The 18,411-nt window shown below is 38.2% G+C and overlaps 1 protein-coding gene across 9 annotated transcripts in view; it reads right to left on the reverse strand.

The window, feature by feature from the left end:
• Positions 1-2,217: 2,217 nt before the first annotated feature.
• Positions 2,218-18,411, reverse strand: part of NR1H4 (nuclear receptor subfamily 1 group H member 4) — an 89,800-nt gene continuing 73,606 nt past the window's right edge. For 8 of the 9 annotated variants that reach the window (XM_037847929.1, XM_037847935.1, XM_037847934.1 and 5 more), the window contains 3 exons: positions 17,317-17,463; positions 4,902-5,015; positions 2,218-3,388 (listed from right to left, as the gene is read on the reverse strand). In XM_037847929.1, coding sequence (XP_037703857.1) covers positions 3,150-3,388; positions 4,902-5,015; positions 17,317-17,463 — 500 coding nt within the window. In that variant the 3' untranslated portion in view covers positions 2,218-3,149. The remainder of the gene's footprint in view (positions 3,389-4,901; positions 5,016-17,316; positions 17,464-18,411) is intronic. The other variant, XM_037847936.1, reaches the window with a different exon arrangement.

Genomic DNA, 18,411 nt, shown 5'->3' on the forward strand with positions numbered 1-18,411 from the left:
AGTTACAGAAATCCAACTTAAACGATCTTAAGTTAAAATGGGAAATGTATTAGCTCATTAACTGGTTAGTAAAAGAGTGTTCAACTCTTTCTAATTTCTCCAGCAAAAGTCCAAGGGAAAGCTTTTGCTGGCCTAGCTTGAGTTATATGTCGACCTCCATATTCCTAGTCACGGTAGCCAGAGGATTAAAATTGAGGGAAGAATGCCATTTCCAGAAAAAAATAGAAAGGGATGAATGCTGCACAAGCAACAACTATTTTCATTACTAGTTACGTGCCTGTGATGACATACTTGGTTTTTGAACTTCGTATCCTTGCTTCTTTCCATGAACTATAACTGACTTAGACTAGACACTGGGAAGCAGGCACACCTCCCCCCCCCCCCCAACCAGGGCAGACAATATTTATTCATTAGCTCTTTCATGTATTCAAATATTTATTGAATATTTGAAATATTTATTGAGCATCTACTATGTGCTAGGCACTGTTTTAGGTCCTTGAAATGCATTACTGAACAAAAAAGGATTCTTGCCTATGTGGAACTTAAATTTGACTGCAGCTCATATCCTAGGAAGATTGGTGTCATTTTTTTATGACCCTCAGCCTCTCTCTCTCTGATCGGAAAAAGTCTCCACCAATCTCCTGGGCTCTCTTGCTCTGAGGCACAGGCCAAGCAGACAAGGGCCTGAGACCATTGGAAGGCGAGGAAGAATCAGGCAAGAGAAGGCATAAGATGGGCCCTTAGATGCTGTAGCTAGACCAAAAACTGGGATTGTTTAGGATTTCCCCAATTTCACACTGTATTCCGATAAAAACAATTTAACCGCATGACTAAAATGTGATTGAATATTATATATCTTTGTAAGACTTTTCATATAAATACATTTTAAAAATAGAAAAACAGGATTCTGCTTAGGTGTTAAACTCTCTCTCACACACACACACACACACACACACACACACACACACACACCTGGAAAAGAGAATTATGGCCCTGCAGAGATCAAAGCTGCTGTGCACCTGGCTGGTCCAAAATCAAAATAGGCAGCAAAATGAATAGTGGGAAATGAGATCTGGTTAAACAATATGCTGGCTGGTGGAAAGATAGAGCCCACACTACTGAATACCTGCGAAGGGCCAGGGACCGTGCTTACTGCTTTACTCACCTTATCTTATGGAATTCTCACAACACAACCGCGAGGCAGAAGTCACAAGCCCTCAGATCTCCTGATTTCAGAGCAACGGTTATGGACAGCTCCAGTGTCTATCTGTTCTGTGCTCCCCTCCCCTCTTAAAGCACCAGCCCTGGGATCTCTCAGGCCCCTCACTAACTCAGGGACAACCCAGAGTGCAGGGGACTTCAGGCCTTCAGAGGCCACCCTCAACCAGTGGGAGATGGGAGTTCTGGATAAAGGCTCCAGTCTCTTCATCCTGATGCGAGTCTATGTGGTTCCCTAGAGGATAGAGCCCCAGTTGTCCACACTAGTATCCAGCTCATTAACACACCTTTGACAGGTTTCTCTTCCCCTCTCACTTTCTCCACTTTCTCACTTCTGCTTCTTGGGATGCCTCCCAAATAAATGACCTGCCCCCTAGTCCTTCTCTCAGGCTCTGATTTGGGGGATCTGGTGGGGACAAACAAGACAGTAGATGCTGTTTTCATTCTGCAGTGGTGAAACTGTGGCTTAGAAAGGGACAGTGTACCAGGTCTCTCCCCTACCTACCCACCCCCCCACCCCCGATTCCTGGTAGTCCTTTAACATCTCCGCAACCCCCCACCTTTTTTCTTTTGCTCTTGCCACCCTCCCACCCAATTACCTTGACTCAGGAGAGTCCCGTTTATCCTTCAAAGCCCAGCGGAAACGCCACCTCCACAAGGTTTCCCCAAGTTCCCGACTGACGTGCATCACTTTCCTCTGCACCACTGTTAAGCCCCTCCAGGCAGCTACTGTGTCTTAATTATCTTTGTATCCCCCGTGGCGTTTAGCAAAAGATTCATTTATACAGTGGGGACTCAAGGCATTTTTGTTGTGTCAAGTGGAGTCTAGCTGACACTAACCCCAACTCCTTCCCTTTTCCACTGACCTGCAATTTTTAGGATTTCAGGGTTGGCCTAGTATTTTAATAATAATAAAAACTCCTTGCTTGCTAAGCAAGCTTCATTTTGGCTGACTTCAGGATAAAGGGAGATCTAAGGCCATTACTTATAGAAGCTGTTTTATTGTATTCACTGAAGGATAATGGGGAGAAGAAGGCAACATTATAACAATGAAGAAAGGAAATGAACTAATTCCTTTTTTAGGGGAAGTATACAACAGCTGTGCACCCAGCTGTAGGAGTGTTTTCAAAACGCAAAACAAAACAAGCAAAAAAATGATTAATTATATGCACTAAAGCCAGTACTGAGCATTTTTATTAAAGATGAGGGAATGCCCCATCACTGTAGTTATATGCATACTATAAATTTGTTAATGCTGCCTCAAGACCCTAACTATGAGGAAAGGGATTGCTTGAGGAAATATTTTATGTAAAAATCATTAACTTTTCTATTGTATGCTACTCTCTTTGAATTTCAAAGAAAATGAAATGAGCATGGGGCTATTAACGAATGAATGAATATTTATCTGAGCTTGTCCAGGGGTGAGAAAAGTGCTATTTATGTTGTGAGAGTTTTTCTTTCTATAAATTACCCCCCTCAGGTTCAACAGGATGTCTTTCATCACTTAAAGAAATAAGGTTTGTGTATTTTTCAAATTTTGTTTCAGACAAAAGCCTGTTGCCATTATGTTTGGTTTATTGCTAAAGTGGAACACAACCCTTTAATAAAATATATGCAATAAGGTAAAATGAAGAGCAAAATGAGATTTCCTCCTGTTTCAACAGATAGAACTGAAGTAGCAATCGATTTAATTGAGCAAACAGGGCATGCCAATTAGAATGAAGGATTCCCTGTAGCCTTGTAAAATACAATGTAGAGAAAGTAATTCTACCTAGTCCCATATTTACAATTGTGGGAGTTAATTAATTACTACATAAATATTCATCAAGAATCTTGTATGAAACCAGATACCAATGAAATAAAGGGAAGTTATACATCAGATTTATATAAGGAGGAAGATAAAGAGCTGGCCCCTTCCCCTGCAAGGCCCATCACTGGACATCCCAGATTTCACAGAGAAGTGGGGTAAACTTGTGGTCATTCGCTCTCCATGACATCAGCATCTCTGCATGGTGATGGTTGAATGTCCGCAATTCAGTCAGGCGACCCAGGAGACAGGCAAAATGTTGAGGATTTTCAGGCTGATGAATCTTGCACAACTTTTGGAGCACATCAAGCAATGGTTCCTGAAGCTTCTCTACTGCCTCTCTATCTTTAATATACTGTCTATCTGTTTTGAAATGTAAAATAAAATGAGAAAAATAGTGGAAAGTATTAATTTGCCATAATTATGGCAATATTAATTTCCTTTGAGGTATAACTTGCAGATATTGTATACTTAAAATGTACAAATTGTGAATGTTCAACCTGATGAATTTTTACACACACACACACATGCAATCACAAATAGATATTAGAGCATTTACAGCTCTCCAGAAGACTTCCTAAAGCCCCCTTCCAATCAACACCCCCCAAGGAAACTCTTACCTCTACCACCTTAGATTGGTTTTGACTGTTTGTGAGCTTAAAATAAATTGAATGACACAGTATGCATTTTTTGGTTGACTTCTTTAGCTTAACATTATATTTGTCAGATGCATCTGTGCTGTTGCATGTAGCAGTTACTCATTCTTTTTATTGCCATTTGATGTACTATTGTGGGACTATCCCACAGTTTACTCAGTCTACTGTGGATAGACATTTGGATTGTTTCCAGTTTTTGACCATTGTTTGTAAAGGTGCTATGAGCTTGTACCTGTCTTTTGGTAGACATAAGCATTCATTTCTGCTGGATAGATTACCAGGAGTGAAATTGCTCAGTTATAGAGCATATATATGCATGACTTCAGTATAAACTGTCAGGCAGTTTTCCTTTTTTTTTAATGATAACTTTTTTTTATGGTGAAGTAACTAAAGTAAAAACTAGCTTCTGCCTCGATATTATGTATACAAGTGGTTACAGACTAATGTTGTACCTATTCATTACAGATCATAAACATGGCATCACTTACTCCCAAATTATTGAAGTAATCCAAAAATATAGACAACATTTTATGCACAGAGGTATTCATTTCAACATTGTTTAAACAACAACAAAAAAATAGAAAACATCTGAATATCCAAACATATGGTAAAGATTAAGTAAATGACTGTACATCCATACAATGGAATATGATACATGCATTACAATGAACTTACCAGTATAATTTTTTAATGACATGGGAAAATAATTTTGAAGAAATGTGAACTTTACAAAGAAAGATACAGTACATTCTCTGCTATGTCAGAGAGGCCTTCCCTGACCACTAATTAAAATAGCATTTCCCTACCACTTTCTTTTCTTATATTCTTGTCTTTCTATTTTGTATGGCACTTACCACCTCCTGAAAAATTATTTTTTTTTATTTCTTCATTTATGCTCTCTTGCTCTACTAGAATACAAATTCCATGAGCGCTGGATCCTGCTTGTTTTCTTTACTGCTCTACCCATAGCATCTAGAACCATGTTTAGCACATAGTAGCTGTTTATTATGCATTTACTGAATGTGTGATGTTTTGAAAACAGACTTAGAGGAAGTATGCTTAAATATTAACAATGATTTAATTTGAATGGTAGGATTATAAGCCATTTTACTTTAAAAAATGTTTCTTTGTTTTCCAAAGTTTCTTTGATAAACATTATTAATATTTCACTGAGAAAAAAATGAATAGCATAAAAATATAAAAGGTAACATTGAGATTACCTGGAGAGAGGATAACAATTGCTGTAAGCAATGCATACTCTTCTTGAGTCATTTTCAGTTCTCCAACACTTTTATAAAAACTAAACATAGGTGTTATATATTCATCAGAGATACCTGTGGGGGAAAGGTGAAAAGTTGTAGAGGCACAGTAAAAACTTCAAAAGATTTTGAAAAGTGTAAAACTACAAATGCATTATATATGTACATATAGTAATATTTATACCCATATGCACATATTAAAATACTTACTATATATATTATGTGATCCAGCCAAAGGCAGGATATTGCAAAGAAAGTTAGCTAACAAAGTCCTCAAAATATAATCAAATCAGTGATTTATATCTTTGATTTCAGCAGTGCTTTCATTTTAGTTATTAATATCTGACATAAATGATAATGTTCTTGAATTGCCAAAAGAATCTCAGCATGTCACCATTTTCAAGATGGGATTAGTTTACTTTTTATTATTAATGTCTATAATCAAGGCATAGATAGCATCTTAAACAATGCAAACTGACGTTATCCAGTCCAGAAGTAGAAACAACTCCAATTAATAAATTGAGTAGGGTCTTATGTCTCACTCTCTGAAATACCAAACCTGTTTATCCATTTGCCTACAGGGTATTGCTACTTGGCTGTTCTCTTCAAACTCAATATGTCCAAAATCAAAGTCACCATGTGCAGAACTAAGCTCCCGTCTTTCTCCAAGCCCATGCCTCTCCTGGCATTCTCATTCTCAGTGATTGGTGTCCTCATTCACCTGTTTTCCCAGGCCTGAACCTGAGATTCATTCCTCCCTCCAGCTCAGTCAGCTGCCATGCCCTGTGGATTTTACCTGCTCACTCTCTCTTGATGCTTCTTAACTTCTTCATTGCCCCTTGCCTTGGCTTAGTTTAGGTCCCATCTTTTCATTTACTGCAATCACCATCTCTCACTGATCTTTCTGTCTTCAGTGTGGTACCCTTAATCCATCCTCTATGCAGATACCAGAATCATCTTTCTAAAATTCAAATCCCACCCTGTCTCCCTACTTACATACCTTCAAATGCTCTCCTTGACTTTCTGGATAAAGTTTTAAGTTGTTTTCCTTTTTACAAAGGAACTTCTAGGTTCTGTTGCTGCCTATCTCATCACCCCCGTAATAATAGAAGTTCACATTTATTGAGTATTCATTATGTATTAGACAGTGTTCTAATTATTTCTTGTGTTATAACTTATTTAATCTTTTTAACATTCCATGCGGTAGGTTCAGAGAGGCTATGCAACTTACCCAAAGACATATAACTGGTGGAAGGTGGAGTCAGGTTTCAAACCAAAGCTAGAGGACTCCAGATATTATACTCAGCTGCACTGCCTCTCTATCACACAGACTTTGCTCCAGCCACATTCAGCCCCTAGTAGTTGCCTAAACAATTCCACATTGCCAAGCTTTTGTTCGTGTTGTTCTCTCTACTTGGAATATCCTCCTTCTTTATCTAGCTTACTCCTTGTCACCCTTTAAGTCTCCTTTGTGCCAACTCCTCTATGCATTCAACAAATATTAGTTTGGTGCCTGTTCCACTCATGACTCCATTCCAGAACAGTCTTCACTGGGAAACGCGGAGACAGAGGAAAAAAGACTTGTGATGTGAATTATGGATGAATTAAGACAAGGTGAGTTCTCCAGGATTGGCACAGACCAGAATAGACTGTTTAATTTCTTCCAAAACCAGATTAAGGCTGTAGAGCACTGGTTAAACCAAAGCAGAACAAAATTGGATTCCAGATTCAAAAGAGTATAATTATCATCTGCTACACTTCACAGAACCAAGGTCTAAATCCCCACTGTTAGAAGAGTCTATAGAATCTTCCAGAACTGAAATTTTGGCCTTTTGTTTTCTAGTCAAAATACCACACTTTTCTCCCCCTTTGACTTTTGATTCTTTAATTGACCCCAGTGGGATCTATGAACAAAGGTGTCCTTGTTGAGCGATTTGGGAATAATGTCTCTTGGAAGATTGCCCTTTATTCAATTGTTGCAGATCGGGCTGAATACTGACAACCAAACTAGATACAACTTAAAAAATGCAGAGGGTGGTATGGTGAGTCTGGGAATACCAGTCCTGCTTCCCAGAAAACAGTGGTTAAAAGCTAGTGAGTCTGTGCCTGAGTTTGAAATCCAATGCCATAACTTGATCTTGGACACATTAATTAAACCCTAAGTTTCATTTTCCTCAACTGTACAGTGTGAATTATAGCAATAGTATTACATGAGAAAGTATTTGTAGAGTGCATAACACAATGCCTAGATCGTAGTAAGCTCTCAATAAATGTTAGAACAAATGGTCATAATAATGGCTGTTATTTTTGTTCTTCAGGAGAATTGGATCAATGCATTTTTTCATCTTACTCTCAGTTCATCTTAAGCTCAGTTAGATTAAATTCATGTACTTTTGTCTTTATAAAGCTATGTTGGTTATTTTCTTAATATTCAGCAATTTCCTAGGGATGAGTACAAATTGGCTGATCAGTGTCTCACTTCAATATTTATCTAGATACTACAGCTATTAAATTAAGATCTTTATTTTCCTGTGAAGGTTGTTCTTTTTTGCTTTAAGAAAAACGGCAGTCTTTAGGCTTTCTTTAGCCTTGGAATCTTGGGAACTATACTCATCAGTTATTATTGGTTGCCTAAAATAATTCATGGCTGCACCATTATTTAAATGATATATGAGGATCTGGGGATATTATTAAAAGATAGCTGATTTGAAAATATTCAATTTTTAAGAAATCATTTTTGACTACTTAATTTCCTATTTCATTTGTCTTTCTAAATCTGCACTCATCCTCCAAAGTTGTTACATCTTGTATATGTTATAAAGGCCAAGAATGAAGTGACACACAGGGAGAGAAAACATAGAAAAAAGAACAGAAGAGTTTTTAAAAACAATTTTCCCACAAGATAGATCAAATATAAATCTGCTTTTAGAATTAGATCTAATAATCAGAATTAATCATGCCAACATAAATAAAGGGGTGTCTCAAGTGTTCATGAACCAGTAACTTAAAAAATAAGTAACATAACAGTAACGTCATCCTGAAGGAGACAGCCTTTTCCTGTTTTTCTACTTCCTTCTTCTTTCTGGAGACCTGCTTAAAGTTTGCTTAATGTTTGCTTTTATGACAACTAGATGATTTTTGGTCACAAGAGGGGGCTCTTTTCTAACATAACCACAAAGACTTTCTGGTGGAAAATTCAGTTATAAAAAACAGTTTATTTCTGCTCCTCTGTTTCTTCGTTTTCTCGTTTTTAAAAAATGGTCTATGACTGATAAATTAATTGTTCAGTAGTAAGAATTATACTTCTAGATAATAACCACTTGATAGAATTAACATGCTGTTTTATGTTGTTCTAAACGTAAATGTCTTTTGCTTTCCAATTAACTTTCTAGTTTTAATTGGGAACAAAAATAAAGCAGAGGCTCAGTGTGCATATAAGACACGTTTCCTGATGTTTCCTGGTATTTTAAATACCTTTATATGATTAATTATAATTGACAGTCAACAAGATAGACCCCAAGAATCTTGTTTAAAATGATGCTATTTTTTTCAAAACCATGTAATTTGAACTTTTTCTAGAAATGACATCTTTCCGTAGCATAGAAGTTAAGGTATAATCCCCTTACGTGACATACAAAGCTCTGTCTGTCTTCTGCTTTCCATTCAGCCTAAGCTCTATCCATCCCAATGGTATCCCTATGGACTGACACCAACTCTTCTAGGTTCCTAACATTGATTCAGTTTGTTGCCTTCGCAACATGTGCACCTTCCTTCATGACTTGGAACTACAGGAGAAGCATATCGCAGCTCCAGCCCAAGTTCCAGCCACTGGTAGTCTCGTTTCCAGGGTCAGAGGTTGGTGTAGGTAGGGACAACAGTGCAATTCTGGATCTACAGGGAGGCTCCTGCGTAAGATCCCCTGGAATCTGGAAGAGACTGTCTCTTTTTCCGATCACCACTGTGGTGCCTAGAGGTGACGCCTGGAACGGCTGTGGCTATCTGGTGACCAGGAGGACAACCAGCCTGAGGGTAAAGCCAGTACCCCAAGGATAGCAGAGCAGAAAGGCAAAAAGAATCTGCATTTCTAATGGTATGTTAAGTGCATGAATTAACCAACTCTGGATCTACCCTTCCTCTGGGTTTCTTGTTTGAGCTAATAGATTTGCTTGCGTTCTTAAGCCATGTTGAGTTGCATTTTCTATTACCTGTAACCAAAAGCATCCTACTGACAGTTGTCCCCAAAGGAGATACACATGCATGTCTTCATGCTTTTACTTATTTTTTTTTATTTTTTTATTTTTGACTGAAATATAAGGTAGGATCCTTGTCAAGCTAGGGCTCCCCACCCACATTTCAAGACCAAGTTCAAATGCTGCTTTCTCTGTGGATCTTTTTCTGTCACACTGAAGCAGAATTAGTTGCTCACTCCTCTAAGTTCGATTCTGTGATATCTATCACCATTCACATTTCTTCTCCCCACAGGAGTGTGAAGGACTCCATAAACTTTTTGAGAACAGCACCAAGCTTGTTCTGTCCACTGCTGTGTCCCCATATCTGGCATGTTGCCTGGCCCTTACAGGATGCTCATAGATGTTTCTAATTCATCTTTATATTCCTAGTAACTAGCATCCTGCTGGAGACATGGTAGGGGATCAATAAGTATTTGTTAAATTAGGCAGTATTATGTTTTGCTGGTTTCTTATGACCAAGGTGACATAGTTGTGAAATATGTATGATGGGATCAAGGGATGCCATTGGTGCTAAGAGGCAGGGCCTTGACTCCAAATGTTAGACTCCCTCCAGTGAGTCACTCATGCCATACTCTCGGCCCTAAGGAAAGAGTTGCCATCAAATTAGCAATTCAAACAATAACTGCCTTCAAAATGGGACAAATTTTCCCTTAGCTCTAGTGGCTAAAAGAATATCTGGCCAAATTATGTCTTGCTGGTGCTTATGAGTTGCTGGGATTTGGACTGTCAAGTTTTAGATTCATCTCAACAAAATTCACCAATATTTGTAGACCCAGTATGTGCTGGGCACTGTGCTAGTGATGGGAATACAGAGCACTCAGAAAGTTCATAGATTAGTGGAAGAGGCAGATACATAAACAAACACATATTGTCTCAAACTGAATGAGTACAAAAGTTTGTGAAATACAGCTGAGGGGCAATATAAACTCGACTTGTGCATTACTTTAATACTTTCTCGTATTTGAAGACACTTTCTTCCTGTAATTTGAACCCTGGATTTGTCCATGCCAAAATTACAATGTGGCCACTTTGAAATGGAAAAGAAGAGATAATCTTCAGGTGTTAAGAATTCTAAACCTTAACTTAAGCATTTACCTTTCTTATAAATATTCTTTCCTTTGTTTCTTTAGATTTCCAACCCTTCTTTCAAAGACAATATCTGAACTTATCATCAGCTTACTTCTGCCCCTTTGGAAAATTTAGTTCTTATAATTGTTATCATTTTTTTGCAAGTTGCAAAGGCTAAAGTAGTCATATGTGTGTGTGTGTATATATATATATATATATATATACAGTGATATATATTATATATTTTGCATAAAAATAAGCACAGTATACTTTATTACATACAATATACTTTACATGCTACTATAAATCAACTACCAGCTACAACTTCAGCACTCTAGCAGGAATTTCTCCTTTCTCTGACTTCATTGTCTCTATTAATTTTACAAAGTTGTTAGCTACTGCTTGTACTTTACCTCTCAACCAAAGGGCAGGACCTGGGTATTTATATTCCTTACCAGTTGATTGTTAGGAAACTTTAGATATTGCCGAGTGACAGGTGCAATGTATAGAAAGAGCCCTGGGTTTTGAGTCCAAACATCTGCATTCCGGTGCTCTGCTGATTATCTGTGTGACCTTGGGAAGGTCACCTAACTTCTCCAAGCACCACACCCCATTTATAAAATCAGAGTGTAACACCCACTTTTAGGGGCCACTGGGAGTACTAACAAGATGGTGCATGTAAAAGCAAAACATCGTAAAATTGTGAGATACATTGCCGTCCTGATAAATATTTCATTTACTTCTATCATGGGGATTAGAAAAATTCCAAAAATACTGTATATTCCAGGGATTATTTATATTTGAAATTAACAGAATGTCCTCTGATTAACAGTTAATAGAACAAGTTAGTTCAGTCTGTGAGAGGTTATAGCTAATTTCCTTAATGTTAAAAGGTAAGCTCATTCTGTGTTAGCAAGCTTTTTCAGACTTACCATGTTGTATGACATCATATGATTATTAATACTTTTACTAAAAATTCCAGCTTAAAATCATACTTTGCATTATAGTTCTACATTTGAGGAATAAAATCATTGATGCATTAGAATTGTATAGAAACAACTCACCCACAGGTTGTGCCAGATATATGTTATGAAGCCTCAGTTAAAATAAACATTGTAACCCTCATTAAGTAAATGCATCCCAGGAGACAGTATCTTTGTGTATGTAATTGAGATTTAATAATAGTAAACAAAAGAGTATGATGTTGAAGAATAAGAAAAGAAATTGCACATATATTATGTAGAGTTATATAGGCCTATGTTACTCTGGAGTTATATGTACAATAAAAATAAGAATGTGCTATATTAGCATAAGAATAAAACACTATTCTGAAAGGTCATCTTGCAGGATCAGGTTTTTATGTGCTATATGGAAGAAGCAATGTTCTGAAAATCCACTGGGAGAAGAAAATTCATAAATATTAATAAGCAGAAGCATCATTATCAGTAATAAAATACAAAGGAACATGTGAGTTTGGGTGGTTTTTATTGTCACAATCTGTGGTTGATATTTGGGGAAAGTATCTAATTATGAACCCGGGGCATGCTTATTTATACAGATCATATCCTGGAAAACTTCATCTTTATACTTTCCTGAAACTTGCAAAATCAAAAGTTCTGAAACTTGTAGAATTACAAGCAAAGTTTTTCTTTTTTATTACATATTTTAATCTGCAAGACTCACATCATTTCTCACCTGATTATTGCATTGGTTTCTTTATAGATCGCCCTTCTTGTCTCAGTCCCTCCAAACTATCCTTCACATTACTGCTTGAAAGATCTTTCAAAGATATGGCGATGGTCATGCCACATCCTGCTCAGGAAATTACAAAGGCTCTCCATTATAAAACTACTTTTGTGGTATTTAATGCCCTTCATAATCTAGCACTTACTACATTCTCAGCTTCATAAATATTATTTCCCAACAGTATCAAGCCACTTGTGGGTCCTGTAGGTGGTGCTCTCGCATTCCTCCACCTCTTTGCATTTGCTATTCCTTGGCTTGGAATGCCTTTCTCAGACTGTTGTGGCCTGACAAAGTCATAATCAACCTCCATGATTTAATAGTAAACTATGTGAGCCTTTGCTAGCTCACCAGGTAAACTCACCCAGGAAGGTAGCCACTCCTTTATGCTTTGATTTCATTTTGAATATACTTTTCTTATGGTATCTATTAGATTGCACATTGATTTGGAATCATTTGCTTGTCCTCTTTCCCATTAGTCTGTGAATGCCTGGAGGACAAAGACCGTATCCTCTCAACAACCCTACAGAGTCTGGTATAAAGTAACTATTCAAGATATATTTGTTGAATGAGTGACTCAATAAATGAATAGAAGGATCTCCTATAAAGTGCCGTGTTACTGTACATTTCACAAACATTTACTGCAAGACTTATGACAAATGTATCACATATAGAAGATACTGCTAATATCCCTTAACATCCATTCTCTCCTTCTGGAGCAAGGTTTCTTAATTGCAACACTGCTGACATTTTGGACCAGATAATGCTTTGTTGGGGGTGGGGGTGGGGGGAGCTGTCCTGGCATTGCAGGTTGTTTAGCAGCATCCCTAGTCTCTACCCTCTAGATGCCAATAGTACCCCTTCCTCCAGTCATGACAATAAAATACATCTTCAGACATTGCCAGATGTCCCCTGGGGGGGCAGTAGAGTCAATGGATGGAGGGTTAATGGATGGAAGGTCAATGAATGGAGGTTGTTTGGGAACAAGAAATCATTGGAGCCAGGTACTAGAGGAGGGTGACTGGAAAGTTGGAGAGTGATGTCAGACGGAGGGGATGCTTGGGAACAAGATTTTGGAGAGTGGCAGTTATTACTATTAACAGGGACTAGGCCTGGTAGGGGATTATAATAGCTACTGCAAAGTGTTATGAAGAGCAAATGAGACATTTTTGTGAAGCACTGTGGTAGCCATGGAGGACTGCATTCAGATATCCCCTCAAGAGCACCTGAAGGGATGATGGTTGAGTGAGAGCCTCTAGCTGCTGCCCCCCGTGAATGCTGAACACTTACCCCAGTCTTCTCCTAGCCAGTGACTGAGCATGGTGGGTATACGAGTGCTGACCCATTACTGCCTGATGAGAAGTCCTCTAATGGGCAGCTTTGGCTTGGTCACTCTCCGTTGACCTATCTGAGACTTTCTCAGAACTGCGCTGTGGTCTGAAGCTCTTCCTACTCAATCCTTCCCTCCCCCTCCCCTTTCAAGGTGTCAGATCACCATGGTGGTATAGTCTCTCCTTGCCTACACCTGCTTCCTCCCACTTTGTTCCTCAGAGGCATTTCTCCTAATTTAATCTCTTGCACATCTAATCCCATTTTGGTGCCTGCTTCTTATAGGACCCAAACTAGTAGAAACAGTGAGAATAGAGCCTAGCATTTAATACATGCTAAGTAATTGTTAGCCTTTAGTACTATAATTAATAGATCCATGCATTATGCATATATGCCTTTTTTAAACATTCCACAATTTTCCTCTTAGCTTTCCAGTAAACTTTTTTGGAAACTTCTGTTTTTCTCTCCGCTAAATCAGAATGAAAATGGAATTTCCCCACCTCAACCAGATTGGGGAAGGGACCCAGTACTATCCCAATGGTCATAATAGAAATGACCACATCCAACTTGTCTCAGGACCCAGGAGATCTGATGGAGCCAGGCAGAGAGAACAAATAGATGTTGAGCACCCTGGAGATAGAGGTGGGACAGCTGCTGGATAATTCCCCTTCAGATGTCCCCTGGTCAAGACATTTCAGTTTATATGACAGAAACTGCACTCTTTTTTTTCTCTGTCTGGCACCTGAATCAATTCTAATTGACTCATCTTTGAGGAGGAGGAAAAATAACATAGCAGAGCTTCTCTACCCAAACAATCTTTTCCTTTTCTTGATTGCAAATACAGAAGAGGGGGCTTTCCCCTGAATTAATAACTACAGGCAAGGTCTGGAGAAAGCGCTTTTCATTGCTTAGTTGTCAGGCAGGGATGCCAGTCACTCTGATTTTCAAGACAAGAACCATCTGAAAAGTAAGTAAAGGGACAAGGTACCTAGCTTCAACCCCCCATTCACTCATTCATTCCACAGATTTTCATTGAGCACCACTCCAAACCAGGCATGTGCTAGGAGCCTGGGATCAAATAGTGAGTCCCAAAGCAGCAGTCCCTGCCTTAAGGAGTTTCTAATATTAAAATCCAGGCAAAACTGTAGAACAAACATAAGTGTTAGACATGATTTCAAAGAGATCAAGCTAGATGTAGGGTAAATTTCAATCACTTTTTAAAAAAAATGTGGGACATATAGCTAATAAGTGGTGGAGCCTAGATCCAAACCAGATTACAGAGACAGCACACTTAATCACCGCTGCCTCTTGATGTGTAAACCAAAGCACATTTGAACCAGAGTAGGATCTTTCAATAGTTAAAGAGTTCCAGCTGGTCACATGAGTCATCACCCCTTTTGATTTTATTAGTTTCTTAAAAATCAGATTTTGATGCATGCATTTTCTTAAAGAGACCATCTTCACAGTCCACAGCAGTCAGGACCAAGTAACTGGCCAACTTAAGCTGGGGAGCCTTCATACATCACAGGCTAAAGCCACAAGTTTCTGCATAGAGAGAGAAGCACTAATTTACATTCAATAGCCTAAACTAACCATTAAAATCATGCACATGAAAATTGAACAGCTTTCTTCCTTTCCTCTTTCTTAAGTTGAACTTTCAATTACTAATTGCAGATTTAAAATTAAAATGCCCTAAGTTGACAGAGTGACTGGCTAAACAATATAACAGAAAAATGGAATTAGTAAAAAGGAAAAAACCTATAGAACAGAAGGGTGCTTCATAAATTACCTGATTCAACCCTTTTCCCTTACCCCTAGCCTGGAGACACACACACACACACACACACACACACACACACACACACACAGTGTATAAAATTAAGGCCCAGAACAGGTAAGTGATAAACTCTGTCCAGGACCAGAATCCATATTTTGCGACAGCATAATGTCTTTCAAGGGGTGCAAAGCTGCAAAAGAATCATTCAGATTCTTCCCATTCTCTCCATTTCTCCTATCATCAGGGTTACCATCCTTGAAACCTCTTGCTTCCTAGCAGGTCTCTCCTGGTCCTGACTTATCCTAACACTGCTAGCAGGTTTGTCTTTTTAAAGCATGATTTTGATGCTTTACCTCCTGATGTGGATTGAATTCTGTACCCCAGTTTAGACAGGTTCTTGATCAGCATTCTGGTGGGTACTGACCCATTATAAATAAGATCTCTTCAAAATGTCACTTCAATTAAACTATGGCCCAACTAAATCAGGTTGGGCTTTAATCTGGATTACTGGAGCCATTTACAGGCAGAATGAAAGTCAGACAGAGAGAAGACTTGGAGAGCAGTCAGAAGCTCGAAGTCAATGGAATCTAGAGGAGAAAGCAAAAGACTCCTCCATGTACATTGCTATGTGACAGAAAAGTCAAGGACCAAGACTCCCCACCAGCCAGCCTCAGAATGCCAGTCTTCAGGGAGAAAGCATTGCCTTGCTGAGGTCTCAATTTTGGACTACTGCTAGCCTCAAAACTGTGAGCCAATAAACTTCCATTATTTATGCCAACCCATTATATGGGTTGTTTCCACTGGAAACGTAAACACCTCCCCTGCTCAAAAATCTCCAATGCCTTCCCATTACTTACAAAATAAAGAACAAAATTCATTAACCTAGCATTCACGACTCTCACCCATCTGATTCTGACTTTTCTCTTTTTCTTTCCCTTTAATGTTAAAATCCTTAATCTGATCAAACTCAATGTCTCACTTTTTATGCTCATGGCCTGAGCTTTCTTGCTTCCATACCTTTGCTTCTGTTGGTCCCCCTGTCATGAACCTCCATTCAGGGCATCCAAATCAAACATTCAAGGCCCAGCTCAAATACCACTGAAAGCCATCCAGAACCTTCCCAACTAGAAGTCCTGTCTTGCTTAGTTCTGTTCTTCCACATCTTATTATAATTATCTATGTACAGTTCTTATCTTCCTACTAGTCTGTAAGTTTCTTAAGGGCAGGGAACATGCCTGATTCATTTCTTCTCTGTGCCTTGCTAATAAGTAGTTTGGGGGTATATATTAATAATGCATGCAAAAAGTGTATGTTTCAAAAATCTGATGATGCTAATTATACTGTCAGTTTTTAATTAAGAGAGAAATCAATGACTATGGGAAGACTGCTTAAAATAATTTTAATAATAATAAACCTCAATATATATAAACTGTCTTAGGAAAATAAGAACCTATCCTATTTTAAACATTTCCAAAGATAAAATACACAGAATTCCTGATAATTCATTCCAATGTCTTTTGACCTTCCATGTCACAGAATTAATTAGACAAAATTACTTGTGCTATTATTTCTTTTTGTCTTTCGAGAAGCAGCATTTCTGGCTGTCTCTGGGCAAGCTAATTTCTCTGCCTCAGTTTTCTCATCTCATCTATAAAAGGGAAACAATAATAGAACTTATTTCACAGGATTTTTGCAAGTATTTAATGAAATATATGTAAATTATTTAGAACAGTGTCTGTAACCTAGTAAGTGAAATATAAATACTGCTGTAGTATTTTTTTTCTTAGTTTACTTTGAATAGAGATGGGTAATAGCTGGATACCTAATCTTTCATATATGAAGGTTTTGACTAAATGACTCTTTTTCTGAGCAAAATAATGCCAGTCCTTCTATGCTTTTTTTTTTTAAATCAGTCTAATTTTCCAGTCTTTAAAAAGACCCAGCATTGATCCTTCATCTCAGTGCAGTGAAAAGAATATCTTCGGTATTTTGCTATTACAATAGATCTTTTTGAACCAACTCTCTAAAAGTTCTATTAAGCACATATTTTTTTTTTTTTTTTTTTTTTGAGAGCCAGTCACAGTGCTAGGCTCAGTGGGCAAGAAACATTGCATAAAATAGACATGGGCCCTGCTTTTTTTCATGTAGTGGAAAAAAATACGTTTTTGCAGGAAAAAAAACCTCTTTTACCATTAGCCAAATCACTTACCACTCTTTCGAATTCTTTCTTCCAATAGGTCAGCATGTCCAACTGGAAGTTTCTTATTGAAAATCTCAGCTGAACGCAGGAACATAGCTTCAACTGCAGACCCTTTCAGCAAAGCAATCTGATCTTCATGATCCAAAGTTTGAAATCCTGGATAAAGACAATAATCAAATTATTAATGTTCTTAAATCATAAATATATATATAACAACATTTAATCACCCTGTTGATAAAACATTGATAACACAGTTTCATAAAGTTATTTTTAATTGTTTTAAGATTGGGTAGTCTAATCAAGTCAATAAGTATCTATTGAACTTCCCCAAAGAGAAGTAGACTTTCGTCTTCATGAAGGAGGATTTATTGAACAAGCTGGGCAAAGGGGGATGTTTAAGGTCACACCTGGTGTGACAGTGTCACCTCTGCATAACGGCAGTATCCACAAACCAGAAAGATCTTGAAGTGCATCCAGGGATTTAAAGGGCTATTTGGCTGACTCATGAGTCTTTAATCAAATTGTATTTTGAGTAGCATTTCCCCACAAAACCAATCAAGGTCAGTTAGGGTATCTGCTCTGAGCTCAGCACTCTACCATACAGGATGGAGAGTATTAGAGTCATAGAAGTCATTGTCAACGTGAAGGACTGTAACACCGCCTGGAAAATGCAAAGTCCTTAACCAGGCTTATAAGGCCTTGTATGACACAGTCCCTGGCTGCCTCTCTGACTGCATTTCCTACTCCTTCCCTCCATGCATTGTGCTACAGCCACACTGACCCCCTCGCTCTACTTAGAACACACAAGACTGCGTCTCGGGAATGAACAGAATGCTCTTCCCCATGCCCCACGCCCTCCCTGCATTTAGATCTCTGCTCCAAGGTTAGCCTACCTAAAATGGTACTCTCCAGTACCACCCGCTTTATTTTTGTTCATAGTACTTACTGCTACCTGGCATAATAATACTGACTTATTTGCTTATTTGTTAACTGTCTGCTATCTTTACTGGAATGTAAACCTCTTGGGGGCACAGACTTTGACTGTATTGTTCACTTCTGTATCCCCAGTACCAGGCAGATAAAGGTATCCAAGAATTATTTGTT

The sequence above is a fragment of the Choloepus didactylus genome, chromosome 8 (genome assembly GCF_015220235.1).
Source record: "Choloepus didactylus isolate mChoDid1 chromosome 8, mChoDid1.pri, whole genome shotgun sequence".
NCBI lineage: Eukaryota > Metazoa > Chordata > Mammalia > Pilosa > Megalonychidae > Choloepus > Choloepus didactylus.